The 16,815-nt window shown below is 43.1% G+C and overlaps 1 protein-coding gene across 1 annotated transcript in view; it reads left to right on the top strand.

Moving 5' to 3' along the window:
* The window catches only part of klf7a (Kruppel like factor 7a), a gene marked incomplete at both ends in the record, with an annotated part of 87,162 nt that extends 72,812 nt beyond the window's left edge, over positions 1 to 14,350 (top strand). The window contains 2 exons of the mRNA XM_080422193.1: positions 2,034 to 2,157; positions 14,299 to 14,350. Of these exons, the coding sequence (XP_080278319.1) occupies positions 2,034 to 2,157; positions 14,299 to 14,350 (176 nt within the window). The remainder of the gene's footprint in view (positions 1 to 2,033; positions 2,158 to 14,298) is intronic.
* Between the last annotated feature and the right edge of the window lie 2,465 nt (positions 14,351 to 16,815).

Raw genomic sequence — 16,815 nt, 5'->3', positions numbered from 1 at the left:
CCCGGGATCGAACTGAGAACCTCGCGGTTCCCATCCTGCCCAAACCGAGTTCTCTAGCCTGCCCCAAACTGAACTGACTGTCTGCAGCTGCAGCCACCGTTTTAAAGCAGGTGGGTCTTACCAAGAACACACCGTAATTTGTATCAATTAACTTAAACAAGGCAAACTATGTCCCATAAGTTATCTACAATTACTAGGATTCAAGCAGTTAACCTGAACCGGTTAAAAAACAAACAAAGCAAAATCAGCCTAGTTTCATGCTCCTTTAACGCTCAGCAATTTTACTGAATACACAAAACCCTGTGGGCTAATTTAACTCAGAAAAGTGTACAAATGGATTTACACTTTGCTATGTGTAAGCCATTATTGTCGTGAGACTGGCCTAATTATCACTAGCCTTCCCCCTCCGCTGGCATATCTGCAGCCTCGCTCCCTTAATCCACTTCTCCTCCTTTTCCTCTCACCTCCCCACTCCTACTCCTCCTCCTCCTCGCCGTTCCACCGGTTCTCATTTAAACTCTTCTCTCACCACCCCACCGCTTCCCCAACACCCTCACCTCCCCCCTTGTACTTCCTCTTCTTCGTGTTCTCTCTCGAACCCACTCGACACTGCGTCCTCCCCCCCTCCGCTATACTCCCCCCAACGCCACTCCACTCCCCACTCGTCTTATGCGCGTTCAGCAAGATTGGAGAGAGAGAGAGAGCGACGGGAGCCTCTCTTCCTCTTAAGAGTTAAGCACCCTCGTCTTCACTATCTCTCCGCTCAAGACAGGTTACACACGGCGCTCTGTCAGCGAACAGCCCCGGCGCCGTCCCTTCTCCCCCGCGTCTCCAACCTGAACGCCGTGCACTCACCGCGCTGTCTGGAGCCGTGTGCACTCGCACCGAGACAAGTTCTCCTTTCTTATTGCTTTAAGTCAGTGGTTTTCAAACTTTTTCCAAGTCAATGACCCCCAAATTCATTTGTATTTGGCCGCGGTACCCCCCATCTGAAAATGTGTTATGCCAGGGTCCCCTAGAAGTGAAGATTTATGTAATATGTTTTTTAAATTATTCACATAAATTCGATATTTTGCATTCTTTTTTTCAAAATAGCAGATGTACAAGCTCTCAGCGTGGCACAAAGTGACTACGCTGTGTATTGGGGCGTGTTAGATTTATGTGCGTCATTGTGCAAGCATTGACAGTAGAGTCAAATAGTATTGTCAGTCTATAAAAGTGGATATTCTGTCGAGAAATTGTACCTTTGCGATAACCTTTAGTGCCATCGTCTCTCTAGATAGTTTATTGTCTGCAATCTACGGTAAACAAGTAACGTCTTCCCTCGCTGTAACTTCAAAGTCAGGCCTACTACCCCTCTGAACCCAGGGGACTTCTTTAGTCTTGCATTAAACCCAGAGAGTATTGACTCTGTTATGCCAAGATGGAGAGACAAGTTATCTGACTTGTCTCTGTAAACAGACTACTAAATTGGCCTAGGGTTTCATGCTTCTGTAAATTCTCTCCATGACGGCACAGGGGTTTAAACAGTATACATTTGTTTTTACATTATTAATACATGTTGTATTTATATCTGCTTGATTTCATGCGCTGGTGTTTATGCAGTGATTTGCCTCTGTGATTATGACAGAAACCACAATCATTCTTTATGAAAAAGATCGATGCAGTATTTATAAGAATATATATAATTATCGAGCATTATTCTGTTTCAATTGCATTATGTATTCTGTTTTGCGTTCTCAGTGTGCGTTGTCTTTCTGTTCCCCCGTGCAGGTGGTCTTTATTTGAAAGCGGTGTGCGTTGTCTTTCTGTTTCCCCCGTTGCAGGTGGTCTTTATTTTAAAGCGCTGTTCGTTGTCTTTCTGTTCCCCCGTGCAGGTGCTCTTTATTTTAAAGCAGTGTGCTGTTGTCTTTCTGTTCCCCCGTGCAGGTGGTCTTTATTTTAAAGCACTGTGCGGTTGTCTTTCTGTTCCCCCGTGCAGGTGGTCTTTATTTTAAAGCTGTGTGCGGTTGTCTTTCTGTTCCCCCGTGCAGGTGAGAAACCCTACAAGTGCTCGTGGGACGGCTGCGAGTGGCGATTCGCCCGGAGCGACGAGCTGACGAGGCATTACCGCAAACACACCGGCGCCAAGCCCTTTAAGTGTAACCACTGTGACAGGTCTGTCAAAACACACCCTCGCTCTCTCTCTCTCTCTCTCTCTCTCTCTCTCTCTCTCTCTCTCTCTCTCTCTCCCGGGCTGCTCCCAGGGTTGCCAGATCTGCTTATTATAATTTCCCCGCAAGATTTTATTTGAAAATAGCCGATCTACAAGCTCACAGCGACGCGTTGTGAGCTTGTAGATCTGCTATTTTCAAATAGCTGACGTACATGTTAAAGTACTCATGTGGCCCATAGTCACTTCTTTTGGGCTGGTTTTCTTAGACCTGGTTGCTTGTTTCTCTCACAGAATCTGGCAACACTGGCTGCTCCCCCATACTGTATCTACTTATTTATTTTTTTTACCAGAAAGGGCTCTCATCCCTAACCCCTTTTAAAAAAACAATGTGTCAGTAGAATATCGTTGCTGTCGGGCAGAAAAACGTGTCGGTAGAAATTAGAATATGTTAACGTTAAATAGCTGCAAAAAAGGAATGTCGAGCGCTCGTCACAAACCACAGTCTTTTATCGAGTGCACGGCGGTGCCACGGTTCAAAAAATAATGCAACCCAACCAAAAGATCACCAGAAACACTCGCTTCTCTTAAGCAAGTGCTTGAGTCCTTTTAGAATGTTTTGTTAATAACATTAACTGGCAGCACTTCAAGCAGTTGATGGTTAAGGATTGCTATGTAGCCTTGAGAGCCAATGACCCATAAGGTCAGGAGAACTACTGTAGCTCCTGTTTCCTGACTGCGAGGCAGCATGACGTACGACTACATCAACCTGTACTTGACACTAATATGTCACAGGGACTTAACCCATTCAGACCGGGAACGCATCTGTGTAAAAATATCTCTGTTCAAAAATAGCAGATCTACAAGCTCATAGCGCGGATCTGCTATTTTAGAAAAAATCGTGAAAATGTGTGCAAATCTTTGAATATATATATTATTATTTTTAAAGCGAACATTTTTCACTCAAATCTTTGCTTCTGGGGGTCCCTGGAACAACCTATTTTGAGATGGGGGTCCGCGGCCAAATACATATAATTTTGGCGGTCTTTGACATGAAGATGTTTGAGCACCACTGATATTAAAGAAACCTAAGTTTTTCAGAAAACTGTTAGGATTTAGAAGACATTTGTAGAATCACCAGAAGCAAAGATTTGAGTTACAAATGTTCGCTTAAAAAATATATATATTCAAAGATTTGCACAAATGTTCATGATTTAAAAAAAAATTGCAATCTACAAGCTCATAGCGCGGCACTCGGTGCCGCGCTATGAGCTTGTATATCTGCTATTTTTGAACAGCCAAAGAAATAAGAAAAATGACACAGATTCTTTCCCGGTCGAAATGGGTTAACCCAATCCAACTCTAGATGCTGAGTGCCAAGCAGGGAGGCATTGGGTATCGCTTTTATAGTCTTTAGTATTACACAGCCGGAGATTGAACCCCTGGCCTCCCGATCTCAGGGTGGATAGGCTACTCTAACCACAAGGCCACTGGGCTGGTGTGAGGATTACTATAGTGTATGAGAATACAAATCCGCCCACCAGTATTGCTGCTCCCAAATGCAATTTTACGCCGTAACGTTTCGAGTCACCAGGCTCTTTCTTAGACATAAGGATTACTAATAGGCCACAATATTCTCGTGATCTTACTTGAGAAAATGTATTTAACTCTGAAAATGTTGTTTAGCACTAACAGAAACTCATACACAAAATCCTCAAATAGTTAAGATACTATTTTTTTAAAAATCTTGAACATTTGTGCAAATCTTTGAATATACTGTATAAGCCTATATTTTCTAAAGCGAACATTTGTAACCCAAATAGCTCAATAGCAGATATGCAAGCTCATAGCGCGGCACCGAGTGCCGCGCTACAAGCTTGTAGATCTGCTATTTTTGAAAAATCTTGAAAATGTGTGCAAATCTTTGAATATATTGTTGTAAAGCGAACATTTTTAACTGCAATCTTTGCTTCTGGGGGGGTCCCTGGCTGAAACAAAATATTTTGAGATGGGGGGTCCGCGGCCAAATGCATATCATTTTGGGGGTCCTTGACATGAAAAAGTTTGGGCACCACTCATATTATAGCAACATACGTTTTTCAGAAACCAGTTAGGATTTATAAGACATTTGTATGCGTTCCCGGATTGAATGCAGGGTTAAAACATCTGTGTCAGTGGATTTCTATAGGTAAAACTACACGCATGGGAGTACAACAGCTCCGTCAGACGGAACAGACAATGATGTGAATTATCCTGTTGCTTGTCATTTGAATGAATGTTCACCTCCTGTCTCCTCTCCGTGATTCAATTGAACGTTGAACATATTGACTTGCCGAGGAGCGGAGCTATGGAAATAAAGATAATATTCCAGAGGGAGCTCTATTGGATCGACACTTGAGATACACTTCAGCCTATGGGCGAGGATTTTAATATGACTGTTATATATTGTCGCCGTCGGGCAGAAACCTTGTATCTCCAAGTTTTAACTTTTTATAATGCATTAACACATTAACCGCCAAGAACGTAGTCCTACGGTCCGTTAAATCCAACTGTTAAGCGCCGAGACCGTAGCCCTACGGGCTGCGGTCTTTTCGCGCATGCGCGGTCCGGGTGCACTTTCGGAATTTTTTTGATCCACTTCCGTTTCCGGTTTGATGACCGGAAACGGAATTATTTGGGATCCGGTTTTGACGATCACGTCCGCCCTCGTTCTACAGACGAAACTGAAACTCAATTCTCTAACTGTAGTTTTTTCTCCTCGCATTTCACTGTTTAACGTAATCCGCTCTAACTACAACATGGATACCCCGTTTGACACGCGATCTTCACTGGGAGATACAGGGAGATCTCGCGGATGTAAACAGACCGGCTCAATCTCAATCTTAAGGATTTTAACAAGATCTATGGCGACATGAAAAAAACAAAAAAACAACAAAAACACCTTGGCACTGGTGAGTACATTATGAGATTAACCTCTGGCGGTCGATGTGTTAACCCATTCAATCCCGGAACGCATCTCTGTCATTTTAGATTTCTTTGGCTATTCAAAAATAGCAGATCTTCAAGCTCATAGCTATGAGCTTGTAGATCTGCTTGGAAAATGTGTCCAAATCTTTGAATACATAATTTTTAAAGCGAACATTTATCAAATATTTTGTTCCAGGGACCTCCTGAAGCAAAGATTTGAGTTACAAATGTTTGCTAAAAATATATATATATTCAAAGATTTCCACACATTTTCAAGATTTTTTCAAAAAAAGCAGATGTACAAGCTCATAGCGCGGCACTCGGTGCCGCGCTATGAGCTTGTATATCTGCTATTTTTGAATAGCCAAAGAAGCAACGATATGTTATACTGTAATCCAGCACGTATCTTTCCCTCAATTCTAGTGTAGAATGTGGTGTCTATGGTTCACGATGGCCCTTGCCTGACACCTCTCCATAGCTCTGTTTTCTTGTGGTTTTGGGGGATCTCTGATTTGTGATGGCTTAAGCCTGATCCCTCTCAAAAGTCCCATTCACCGTGTGATTAAATTACATATGTATGACACCGCTATAAGGTCAGTCTATATTCAGTGTCCCACCCCTTTTTTGTATTTTATAACAAGTGGCTTCCATTCGTATGCCTCAGTGCACTACATTCAGTATTAAAAAGAACTACAATTCCATAGAGCAGTGGTTCTCAACCAGTGGTCCGGGGACCACCAGTGGTCCTTCAGGGGGTTCCAGGTGGTCCCCAGCTAAATGATGGAGAGTTGATAACCAAATGGACCCTTATAGATCTTTTACACTCTCAAGAGTTACATTTTATAATTTAATAATAATCATGAATTCAAGGCTTCATGGGGTGTGTAATAGATAGAAAATAAGTATTTTTTTTGGGTGAACTACTCCTTGGGTGAACTACTCCTGAACTACTCCTAATTAAATAAATGTTATTTTGATCAACGCGTGCCTGTTATCTCTCCTATGGTACCACATCAATACAGCATGGAATTGTGGACAAAATCGTATCCAACGATAACAACATATTAGAAGTGTTTGTCGAATAATGGAATAATGGACCTTCATATGAAAAGGTTTGAAAACCACTGCCATAGAGGAGTAGCTTTTACCATCCAACTAATCACAGGGCCCTGAGCGCAGACGCCGATTGGCTCTTCCACTTTTTGGTTTTCTGCATAACGCCCACCCAGCGTTTGGGGCCAGACTGACCGGTTTATGATGATGTGAATTCACGCGACCGGGGATGGTTTAGCAGGCTAGTGCACAGGTGTATTGGCTGCATGCTGCCAATGATTAGAATTGGTTCTTTTTTACCTGCCTGTCCATTATTGAATCATGTGGTCTGGTGAATGTAATAGACAAGGTGATCAGAGATCTCTTCCTACCGATACGTCTGGTGACCACACTGACCAGTGGTGGAAAGTAACTAAGGCCATTTAAAAATATATATATTTTTGGGTATTTTTCTGCCTTTATTGATAATGGACAGGAAACAGGTAGAGAGAGATCTGGAGTGACACGCAGCAAAGATTGTCGGGATTCGAACCCGCGACACGCTGTCAGGCATTAGAGCCTATATGTGGTATGCGCCTGGACCGCTAGGCCAGCGGGCACCCATAACTAAGGCCATTTTTGACCACTTAAACCCCATTTGGTTAGGCGGAGTCCCTCAGGGCTCTATGCTAGTGTGGTTTCTGTTTTCTATGTGGGGAAAGCTTTTGTTGAACAATATGAATAATGGGGTTTAAGTGGTTAACACAAGGACGTAGATCTACGTCGGTCGAATCCAACCGTCGAGTGCCAGAAACGTAGATCTAGGTCTTTTCCCCCCAAAAAAAATCTTTGAAAAAAAGAGGGTGCTCTTAACGCAACTTAGGAATGACCCCTCGACTCTGCTTGAAGGAATCGACGTATGTGACGTCATCCCAAAAAGCTTCACTTCCGTCCATTCCTATTATATATTAGGATTTGTTGGAAAACACTCTTAGCTCTGATTCTCTGATTCTCTTTTTTTTTTGGTGAAAACCAGCCATTTTCATCAGGCGTTCGCTCCAAAATGGCCGATCGCGGTAGAAATGTTATTGTTCCAGTGGATAGACAGACACTTTTTGTTTACGTCCGTGTGCACGTCGTGGCTTCTGCGGCTGTCCAAAGATCATCAAAACACAGTAAAAACGCTGGTACTCTGAGGATGATTTGGATGCATATACCTGGCACTCAATGCGTTAACTCATTGAGTGCCATTAACGTGTTTCACGTCTTTGTTTGTTTGTTCAGAACCCAAGATATCATTATCTGAAGATTTGCAGCTCCATCCACTCCTTGTTTAACGTAGAACTGAAAAAGGCTGTATCTCGCTTACTAAGCACTTTTTTTTTACTTTGAAAAAAACTCTGGCACTGGGACAACATAATATAGAAATAATTCTGGCAAGTCTGGCACTCAATTGTACTACCTATGAGTATGTAAAAGAACAAAAACGAATAAACAAAACGTTTAAAAAAAAAACTCAATGAGTTAACTTGAATATGTATGTTTTCCAATGCTTTTACTTGTACTCCACTATATCTCAGAGGCAAATATTGTACTTTTTTCCTTCTCTAATTGTCTGGCTACACAAGACCAGAGCCAAAGTGAAACCCTGCATAGATCTAAGTGAGCACAAATCTCTACATTAACCACTTAAACCCATACTTCATTGTCCGGGGGTCCTCCAGGGGTCTGTACTTGGCCTCCCTCTTTTTTTCTCCCCTCAACACTAAATCTTTTCATGGAATAGAATAGCTGTTTAAGCGTAAAAAATTGCCTCTCATGGGCCCCTTATAGGGGAGGAGGGGGGGTGGGGGGGGTGCGTGCGTCACCTTTATTCAAGTGTCAGCTGAAGAGACTGTAAATACGGTACGCCCCCCGCTGTGACCCCCCACCCGCTCCACGGCACCACCCACCCCTCAGCCCCCAGCACGAGACCCCCTCCAGGCAACAGCCATTACCTCTGTCATCCCCCCATCCCTAGAGGAGGAGGTGGAGGAGGAGGAGGCGGAGGCAGGGGTGGACAAAGTACTCAACCCCCAGTACTTGAGTCACAGTATGGATACTCCAGGTCAAATATTACTCAACTACAAGTGAAAGTTGCTCTGTCATATTTTGAGTTTGAGTTAAAGTACTGGCGTACTTAACCCATTAAGACCTGAGGCCGATTCTACAAATGTCTTCTAAATCCCAACAGTTTTCTGAAGAAACGTATGTTTCTATATCAGTGATGCTCAAACATTTTCATGTCAAGGACCCCCAAAATGATGTGTTTGGCCGCCGACCCCCATTTCAAAATATTTTGTTCCAGGGACCCCCAGAAGCAAAGAATAGAGAATACAAATGTTCGCTTTAAATATATATATATATTCAAAGTTTTGCACACATTTTCACGATTTTTCAAAATAGCAGATCTACAAGCTTGTATATCTGCTATTTTTGAATAGCCAAAGTGTAAAATAATGCTTTTTAGCTCAAATGAAAAAGTGACACAGATGCGTTCCAGGTCTAAATGGGTTAAATACTCCACAAATACAAAAGAATCTATAAACAATAGTGAAAATCTCAACTGTTTTCACTATATTTGAAATATGGATAAAAGTGGTTAATTCATAATGTAAGTTTAGGTCATACGAGTGTCTTCCTAGAAATGTAGTCAAGTCAAAAGTACAACATTTCTACTTGGGGAAAAAAAGTACTTAAGTAAATGTACTTAGTTACTGTCTACCACCGATCCCCCCGCCCCCATCCCTCGAGGAGGAGGAGGAGGAGAGTGATGGGAGAAGGGTAGAGGGTTGGGATGAGGGGTGGGGGGGTGGGGGGTGGGGGTAGAGACAGACCCGCGGTGTACCAGCTGGTGTCATGCCCCCCAGTCGTGACTCATACTTTACCATCTGTCTGGGCCAAGAGCACGCGTCCGTACACACACACACACACACACACACGCCGCACACACACACACATGCGCACACACACACACACACACACACATGTCTTATTTCTCAATTTCTACTATGCTTGCGGGGACAGTTTGGGCCCTCACAAGTGTATAGTAACACACCCACCCACACACACACACACAAAAGCGGCCGTCCCTAGCCATCCCACACATGTACACACATGTATGGATGTACTGTATACACACACACACACACACACACACACACACACACACACACACACACACACACAGATGCAGGTGTGACAGCGGGGCCAGTCCCCGGTGTTTCATGGCGGTGTGATTCCTCCCTCTGGGCCAGACGCTGATTCATCCAGACATTTTAGACAGCAGCCTCCGTCTCCCTGACAGGGGCGGCTGCCTCTGAGGGCTGCTTCACGCCTCTGCTATTTATTTATCTATTTATTTATCTATTTATCTATCTATCTATCTATCTATCTATCTATCTATCTATCTATCTATCTATCTATCTATCTATCTATCTATCTGTCTATCTATCTATCTATTTGGGTTTAGTTTGATGCGTGGGATCTGCTTGCGAAACCTGCATTAGTCCATTGTTTCTCAAAGTGGGGTCCAGGGACCCCCAGGGGTCCTTGGGGGGGTGGTACCAGAGGGTCCCCAGCAGAATTAGTTAATATAGCGTCTCAATCATTTTAACCCACTCACACCACACATATTTTATACTTTGGCTATTCAAAAATAGCAGATATACAATTTGACCTACCTGTTTCACTGAAGAGTTTGCAAACGCCACCGTGACTGAACCCAGGCAGGGCTTCCTTCTTCTGTTTTAAGGCTCTGTTAAATTTAGTGTAGCACAGTGGTTCCAAAACATTTTAATTTCAAGGACCCCCGTAACTCTGAGAGTTACACACACGTAAGGGGCAGAATTAGTATTATTTTAACTATTGAGAAAGTACAAAATGGAACCAAATGGAACCATTTACAGTTGACATAATCTGATCCAAAAAAAAACAGCAATATAACACAATCTAATCTATTGCAGTTTGAAACTTGAGAGAAAAAAAACCTCCTGCTTATTCAGTCCCATGGGCAGTCATTGAACTCAAACATACTGTAGCAACAAAAATAAAACTTCCCCGCCAATCTATTACCACGGATAGTCCCTGAGCTCAAATGCAAATTAACCCATTAAAACCGGGAACGCATCTGTGTGTCATTTTAACATTTCTTTGGGCTATTTTTTCAAAAAACTGTCAGGATTTAGAAGACATTTGAATAGAATCCCCCCAGAAGCAAAGATATGAGTTAAAAATGTTTGCTTTAAAAATATATATATATTCAAAGATTTGCTCAAATTTTTCACGATTTTTCAAAAATAGCAGATCTACAAGCTCATAGCGCGGCACCGAGTGCCGTGCTATGAGCTTGTATATGTGCCATTTTTGAATAGTCAAAGAAATCTAAAAAGGACACACAGATGCGTTCCCGGTCTTAATGGGTTAACACAAACAACCTTGCTGATTCAGCAACACGGACAGTTGCTGAACTCCAGCACAGCAGAAGAGCAGTAGTTTAATTTCAAAGTCCCCCGTGACTCTGAGAGTGTACAAATGGAACCAAAATGTCCACTTGGTTCCACTTGTACACTCTCAGAGTTGCAGACCCTGTAAAAGGTCCGTTTAGACCCCTGATAGTCCTCGGACCCAAGGTGGATGAACATTGCTCTAAGAGCTCCTTCACACCTCTTTTCTTCATGTATTTATTTATTAGTTTATTGGAGTTTAGTTTGATGCGTGTGATCTCAGCAGATGTGCCCTGGCTTGCATTCACACACCTCATCAATTCAGCCAGTCCCCTGACGAAGGTGCATTTACTGTACTCCTGTGACATATATGTCACAGCACAAACGCTGGTTATATTTTTGAGTCTTGTGGAAGGGAGTCCTGGGAGTGATGGCTCAGCCCGGTTTTCCCCAAAAAAGGGGGGGGGGGGGGCACAGGGGTTAATTGGAAAGGAGAGGAAAGAGGAACAATAGAAGAATAAAAACATGATGTATAAATTCAGTCTTTGGCATGTCATTATTGTCAGATTATTTTTATTTATTTTTTGATAGTTGGGAAAAGTATTAGTGGTTTGTAAGATTAGCCGTGGAAAGACGGACACATGCTGTAGTGTAGACAGACAGACAGACAGACCCTCTTCTAGACAGCTCGCCCCCTAGGTGCCAAACCGTATAACAATAGTGCTGTGCATGAGCTCAATTCACAGCCTAATGCAGTGCAGTGAGAGACCCCAGGTGAATGCAATTAACTTAGAATAGAAAACCAGCAGTGGTCTACATAGAAGCCCATTTCTGCTGCTGAATGTATAATAAGGCCTTGAATGATTTTTTTTGGGGGTTTTGTTTTCTCTCTCTCTCTCTCTCTCTCTCTCTCTCTCTCTCTCTCTCACTCTCTCTCTCTCTCACACACACACACGCACACACACACACACACACACACACACACACACACACACACACACACACACACACACACACACACACACACACACACACACACACACACACACACACACACATTCGCCTATCTCACAGTTTGTGAGAAGACAAACTCTGAAGTCTGAATCATCAAGTCACAATTATGAGAAAATGACCCAGAATGATTAGATATGAAGTCCGAATTGCAAGTAGAATAAGAAAAAAAATATTGTCACAGTTCACAGTTTTAGTTGTGGTGTTATAAGGGGATTTACAGTGCCGTGGCTGTAACTGGAGTTGAAGCCCAGCACACCCTAAGAGGCCTATTACTGCCTACATCTTAAAATTCTAAAATATATCGCTGTGATTGCATGTACTTGGCCTTGGGCCAACTTCCACAAGCCATTAATTTGATGAAGTTTTTCATGATTAAAGATTACTCTGAGCCGAACCCTTAACCCTTTAAGACCGGGAATGTATCTGTGTCATGTTAAAATGGCTATTCAAAAAATAGCAGATATACAAGTTCATAGCGTGGCACCGAGTGACGCGCTATGAGCTTGTAGATCTGCAATTTTTTTTTAATCGTGAAAATGTTTGCAAATCCTTGAATATATATATATTTTTAAAACTACATTTTCAAATCTTTGCCTCTGGGGGGTCCCTGGAACAAAACTTTTTCATGTCAAGGACCCCCAAAATTATATGTATTTGGCCGCGGACCCCCATCTCAAAATATGTTGTTCAAGGGACCCCCCAGAAGCAAAGATTTGAGTTAAAAATGTTCCCTTTAAAAAATATATATATATTTCAAAGATTGGCAAAAATTCATGTTTTTACAAAAATAGCAGATCTATATACATACAAATATACAAGCTCATAGCTTGTAGATGTGTTCCCGGTCTTAATGGGTTAAACATCTTGTTGCTCTCTGTAGTCTAGAGCAGTGGTCCCAAACCTTTTTTAATTTCAAGCACCCCCATAACACTCTCAGAGTTACAGACCAGTAAGGGTTCCATTTGGAACCCCCGCAAGGAACCCTGGACCCCACTTTGAGAACCACTAGAGGATCATGTAAGGGGGGGGATCCATGCCTCTGCTTTTGATACCCCCCCTCTGGTCTTTAATTTGAATCCCGGTGGGGATATGTTTTATCCCTGCTTCCGGTTTAATACATGCATTTCCTTTTGGGAATATGATATCTTTACTATTTATGTTTGATAATATTACAACTTAGCAATGTCATACACAATGGATATTAACCATGTTAACCCATTAAGACCTGAAGCGATTCTTAAAACAGTAAAAAAAAAAAAAAAAACACGATTTTTCAAAAATAGCAGATCTACAAGCTCATAGCGTGGCACTCGGTGCCGCGCTATGAGCTTGTATATCTGCTATTTTTGAATAGTCAAAGAAATCTAAAGTGACACTGATGCGTTCCAGGTCTTAACACATCGACCGCCAGAGGTTAATCTCATAATGTACTCACCAGTGCCAAGGTGTTTTTGTTGTTTTTTTGTTTTTTTCATGTCGCCATAGATCTTGTTAAAATCCTTAAGATTGAGATTGAGCCGGTCTGTTTACATCCGCGACATCCCACTGTATCTCCCAGTGAAAACCACGTGTCAAACGGGGCATCCATGTTTGAGTTAGAGCGGATTACGTTAAACAGTGAAATGCGAGGAGAAAAAACTACAGGAAGAGAATTGAGTTTCAGTTTCGTCTGTAGAACGAGGGCGGACGTGATCGTCAAAACCGGATCCCAAATAATTCCGTTTCCGGTCATCAAACCGGAAACGGAAGTGGATCAAAAAAAATCCGAAAGTGCACCCGGACCGCGCATGCGCGAAAAGACCGTGGACCGTAGGGCTACGGTCTCGGCGCTTAACAGTTGGATTTAACGGACCGTAGGACTACGTTCTTGGCGGTTAATGTGTTAATGGGTTAAGCCTGGCTCTTCACATTTTTGGGGTTTGTGTCTTTTATTCATTTATTATCTAGCAATTCAAACATAACCGATCGTCTATTTTTGCTATTTGTTGCATGACGTATATCAGTCCTTAAGTGGTTAAGAAAATGCCCTCCCCTCTGTTTTTCCTTTGCAAATGGAACCCCTGCGTCACGTAGACCCGCGTACACGACGGAAACAAACAAAGCCTCCATTACCGTACATCCATTTGCATCAATTGCGTTGTAATAACCGTGGAAATGTTACAAGCTGAGTGGAAATCTAATGCAGGCCGACTGTACTTTCAGAGCAATTTTGATATTCCACTCAGCAGTTATTTGCCGTCGACGGTTCTCTACGCGCTCCGTTTCCAGGCGAGAGCCTCTGATTCGTCTAATTTAACTCTCGTTTTGCAGTACATGTTTATGTACTGTTACGCACCTCCCCCCCCCCCCTCCCACCCTCTGCACTCTTTCAACAAATCCATCTGCGGCCTTGCTAAGCTATTCATGCGCCAGCTGAAGTCATTAGGAGTGGGTGCTGAAAATGCTGATTATGAATTACACATACACTAATTGCGTGTGCATAAGCGGGCTCTTGCGCTCGCTAGCTAACAGCAACATTTTAGCTCTATTGACTAAACAAACTTTCTCTCCCTCGCCTCTGCAATATTCATATGCGCTAACAAGCTCTCTGTCTGTCTGTCTGTCTGTTGGTCTCTCTCTCTCTCTCTCTCTCTCTCTCCATCCCTGCAGGTGCTTCTCGCGGTCAGATCACTTGGCGTTGCACATGAAGAGGCACATCTGAGGCGGTGGTGTCTGAGAGGGGTCAACGAGAGAGAGAGAGAGAGAGAGGAGGACGGGATGGAGGGAGAGCGAGACACACACACACACACACACACACGGAGAGACGGAGAGACAGAGAGAGAGAGAAGAGAAGCAACGAAGAGCGTAATTTGTAGAACAACAACAGCACCACCGCCACCACAGGAATGATCGTTGGACACTCAGAAGGACGATGATGGTTGATTACGAAGTCCTTATTTATTTATTTATTTATTCAGCGCTTCTCAGACTTTTTTTTATTTCAATGACCCCCCCCCCCCGTAACTCCGTGAGTTGCACAGATGGTACCAAATGGACCCTCCATTTGTGCACTCTCAGAGTTACAGACCAGTAAGGGTCCATTTTGAAACCCCCTCGAGGAACCCTGAGAGTCCCCTGGACCCCCACTTTGAGAACTGCCGTTGTAATTGATTCATTGTGCATATATACGAGGGAGAGACACATACCGTGACATGGAGCCGGCTGCAGACAGACAGGAGACAGACAGACAGACAGACAGACAGACAGACGGACAGTGAGCAGGCTGTGTGGAGTGCGCGCTGCACCAGGTGGTCGGCGCCGCCACGGTGAGTCAGCGGGTGACCTCCCCGAACGCCAACTGTGTCCGGCGGACCGCGGCGCCTGGAGTCCTGACAGACAGCTTTCTTGGCGTGACATCATTACGTCACGGTTCGCTAAAACAACCGCTATACGCGCCTCCCTCCTCCTCGCCAGAGGCACGTCTCATGATGACGCACGCCACACGGAGAGAGTCCACCGGACCAACCCCAACGACAACCACAACTCCACCAGAACCCCTCACGACCGATGTTTGCATCCCCTGTTGACGGGTTAGGGAAACCCTGGCTCTGAGCACACACAGATCACTCTTTAGATGAGCAGAAGGTGCAACGCGGTCTTTGAATAATACTTTCTGCAGTAGTTAAACCCAGAGGTTAGAAAAGCAATCCAGACAGTTTTAATTTAACCCATTAAGACCTGAGGCGATTCTTAAATTTCTTTTCTAAATCCTAACAGTTTTTTGATCTAAAAAAATGTTTTCAAGATTTTTCAAAAATAGCAGATATACAAGCTCATAGTGCGGCACTCGGTGCCGCACTATGAGCTTGTATATCTGCTATTTTTTAATAGCCCAAAGAAATCTAAAAATGACACACAGAATGCGTTCCAGGTCATAATGGGTTAAAACAATAAAAAATAAGTCACCCTTTGTTGCCACAGCCTTTAAATGTAGCCAAAGGGTTTTGTTTTCATAGACATGATGACTGATAACAAAAACAAAAAAAAAATGAACATTGGTCGTATTGATCAACGGTGATCTGGCATCTGACAAATTTATAAAGGCCCTAATAATGTTCTCGGTAAACGACCGTTGCGTACGGTCGCACACGTTGCACTGTTTGAGAGAAAAGTGCTTCATAGACGTTGTCTGTTGACAGGAACCAGCGAGGAACGCTAAAGCCAGATTTATTCTTTGTTGTTGAATACGATGGATCATACAACAATAGTCATAACTCGTCAACTCACACTTCTTCATGTCCTGGAACTAAAAGAAAATAAAAGAAATGTTTGGGATCTAAACTCAAACGGACCGGATGACTCCTTCGACTCTTCTCCTCTCCGCGGTCTGAGCTGTTAACAAGCGCAGACTATTTTCACAAACTGTTGCACAATTTACTCGTTGGAAACTTTTTTTTCCCCTTTTCTTTTAACAGAAAAAAAAAATACAATTTAAAAAAAGTAATCCTGTCTTGAACTGGGAGACAGTTTGGGTCTGACCACGCATTGGAGGACATGGACAGACTAATAATGCACAAGTGAACGCAGCTGACTGTGATGGACACATGATGGACAGCAAGCAACTATCTCTGAGTATGAGATTTGTTATATTATTTCTAAAGGAAGAAAGACTCACCTCGACTATTTGTTCAAATGAAAAACATATAAATAAATTAATTCAATTTAAAAGGACAATTTCGGAGATCACATTGGGAGTTAATACAACCACAAACATACAGTATGTGACAATACATAAAAGTGTCCAGAGTATTATACTGTACCTTCACTTTCATCCAATAGGCTCTATGCACAGCAGCCATGTTGTGAAGAAATTCACAGGTGTTGCCAATGATACTAATAAAGGCTCTGTTCCATTCTGGTCAAACAGAGTCAGGGTGTTGGCTCACTGGAAACACTCTGCTACACCAGTGGGTCTCAAAGTGTGGTCCAGGGACCCTCATGGTTCCTTTAGGGGGTTCCAAATGGCCCCTTACGGGTGTGTAACTCTGAGAGTGTACAAATGGAACCAAATGGACCCGTAAGGGTCCATTTTGTTCCATTTGTACACAGTCAGAGTTATGGTGGTCGTGGAAATTAAGAAGTCTGAGAACCACTGTGCTACACTAAATGGAACAGAGTCTGCATTAG

Source organism: Gymnoscopelus braueri (genome assembly GCF_963280865.1).
Source record: "Gymnoscopelus braueri genome assembly, chromosome: 24".
NCBI classification, from domain to species: Eukaryota; Metazoa; Chordata; class Actinopteri; order Myctophiformes; family Myctophidae; genus Gymnoscopelus; species Gymnoscopelus braueri.
Note: the sequence above shows the minus strand (reverse complement) of the source record. Positions and strands in the feature narration are given on the sequence as shown.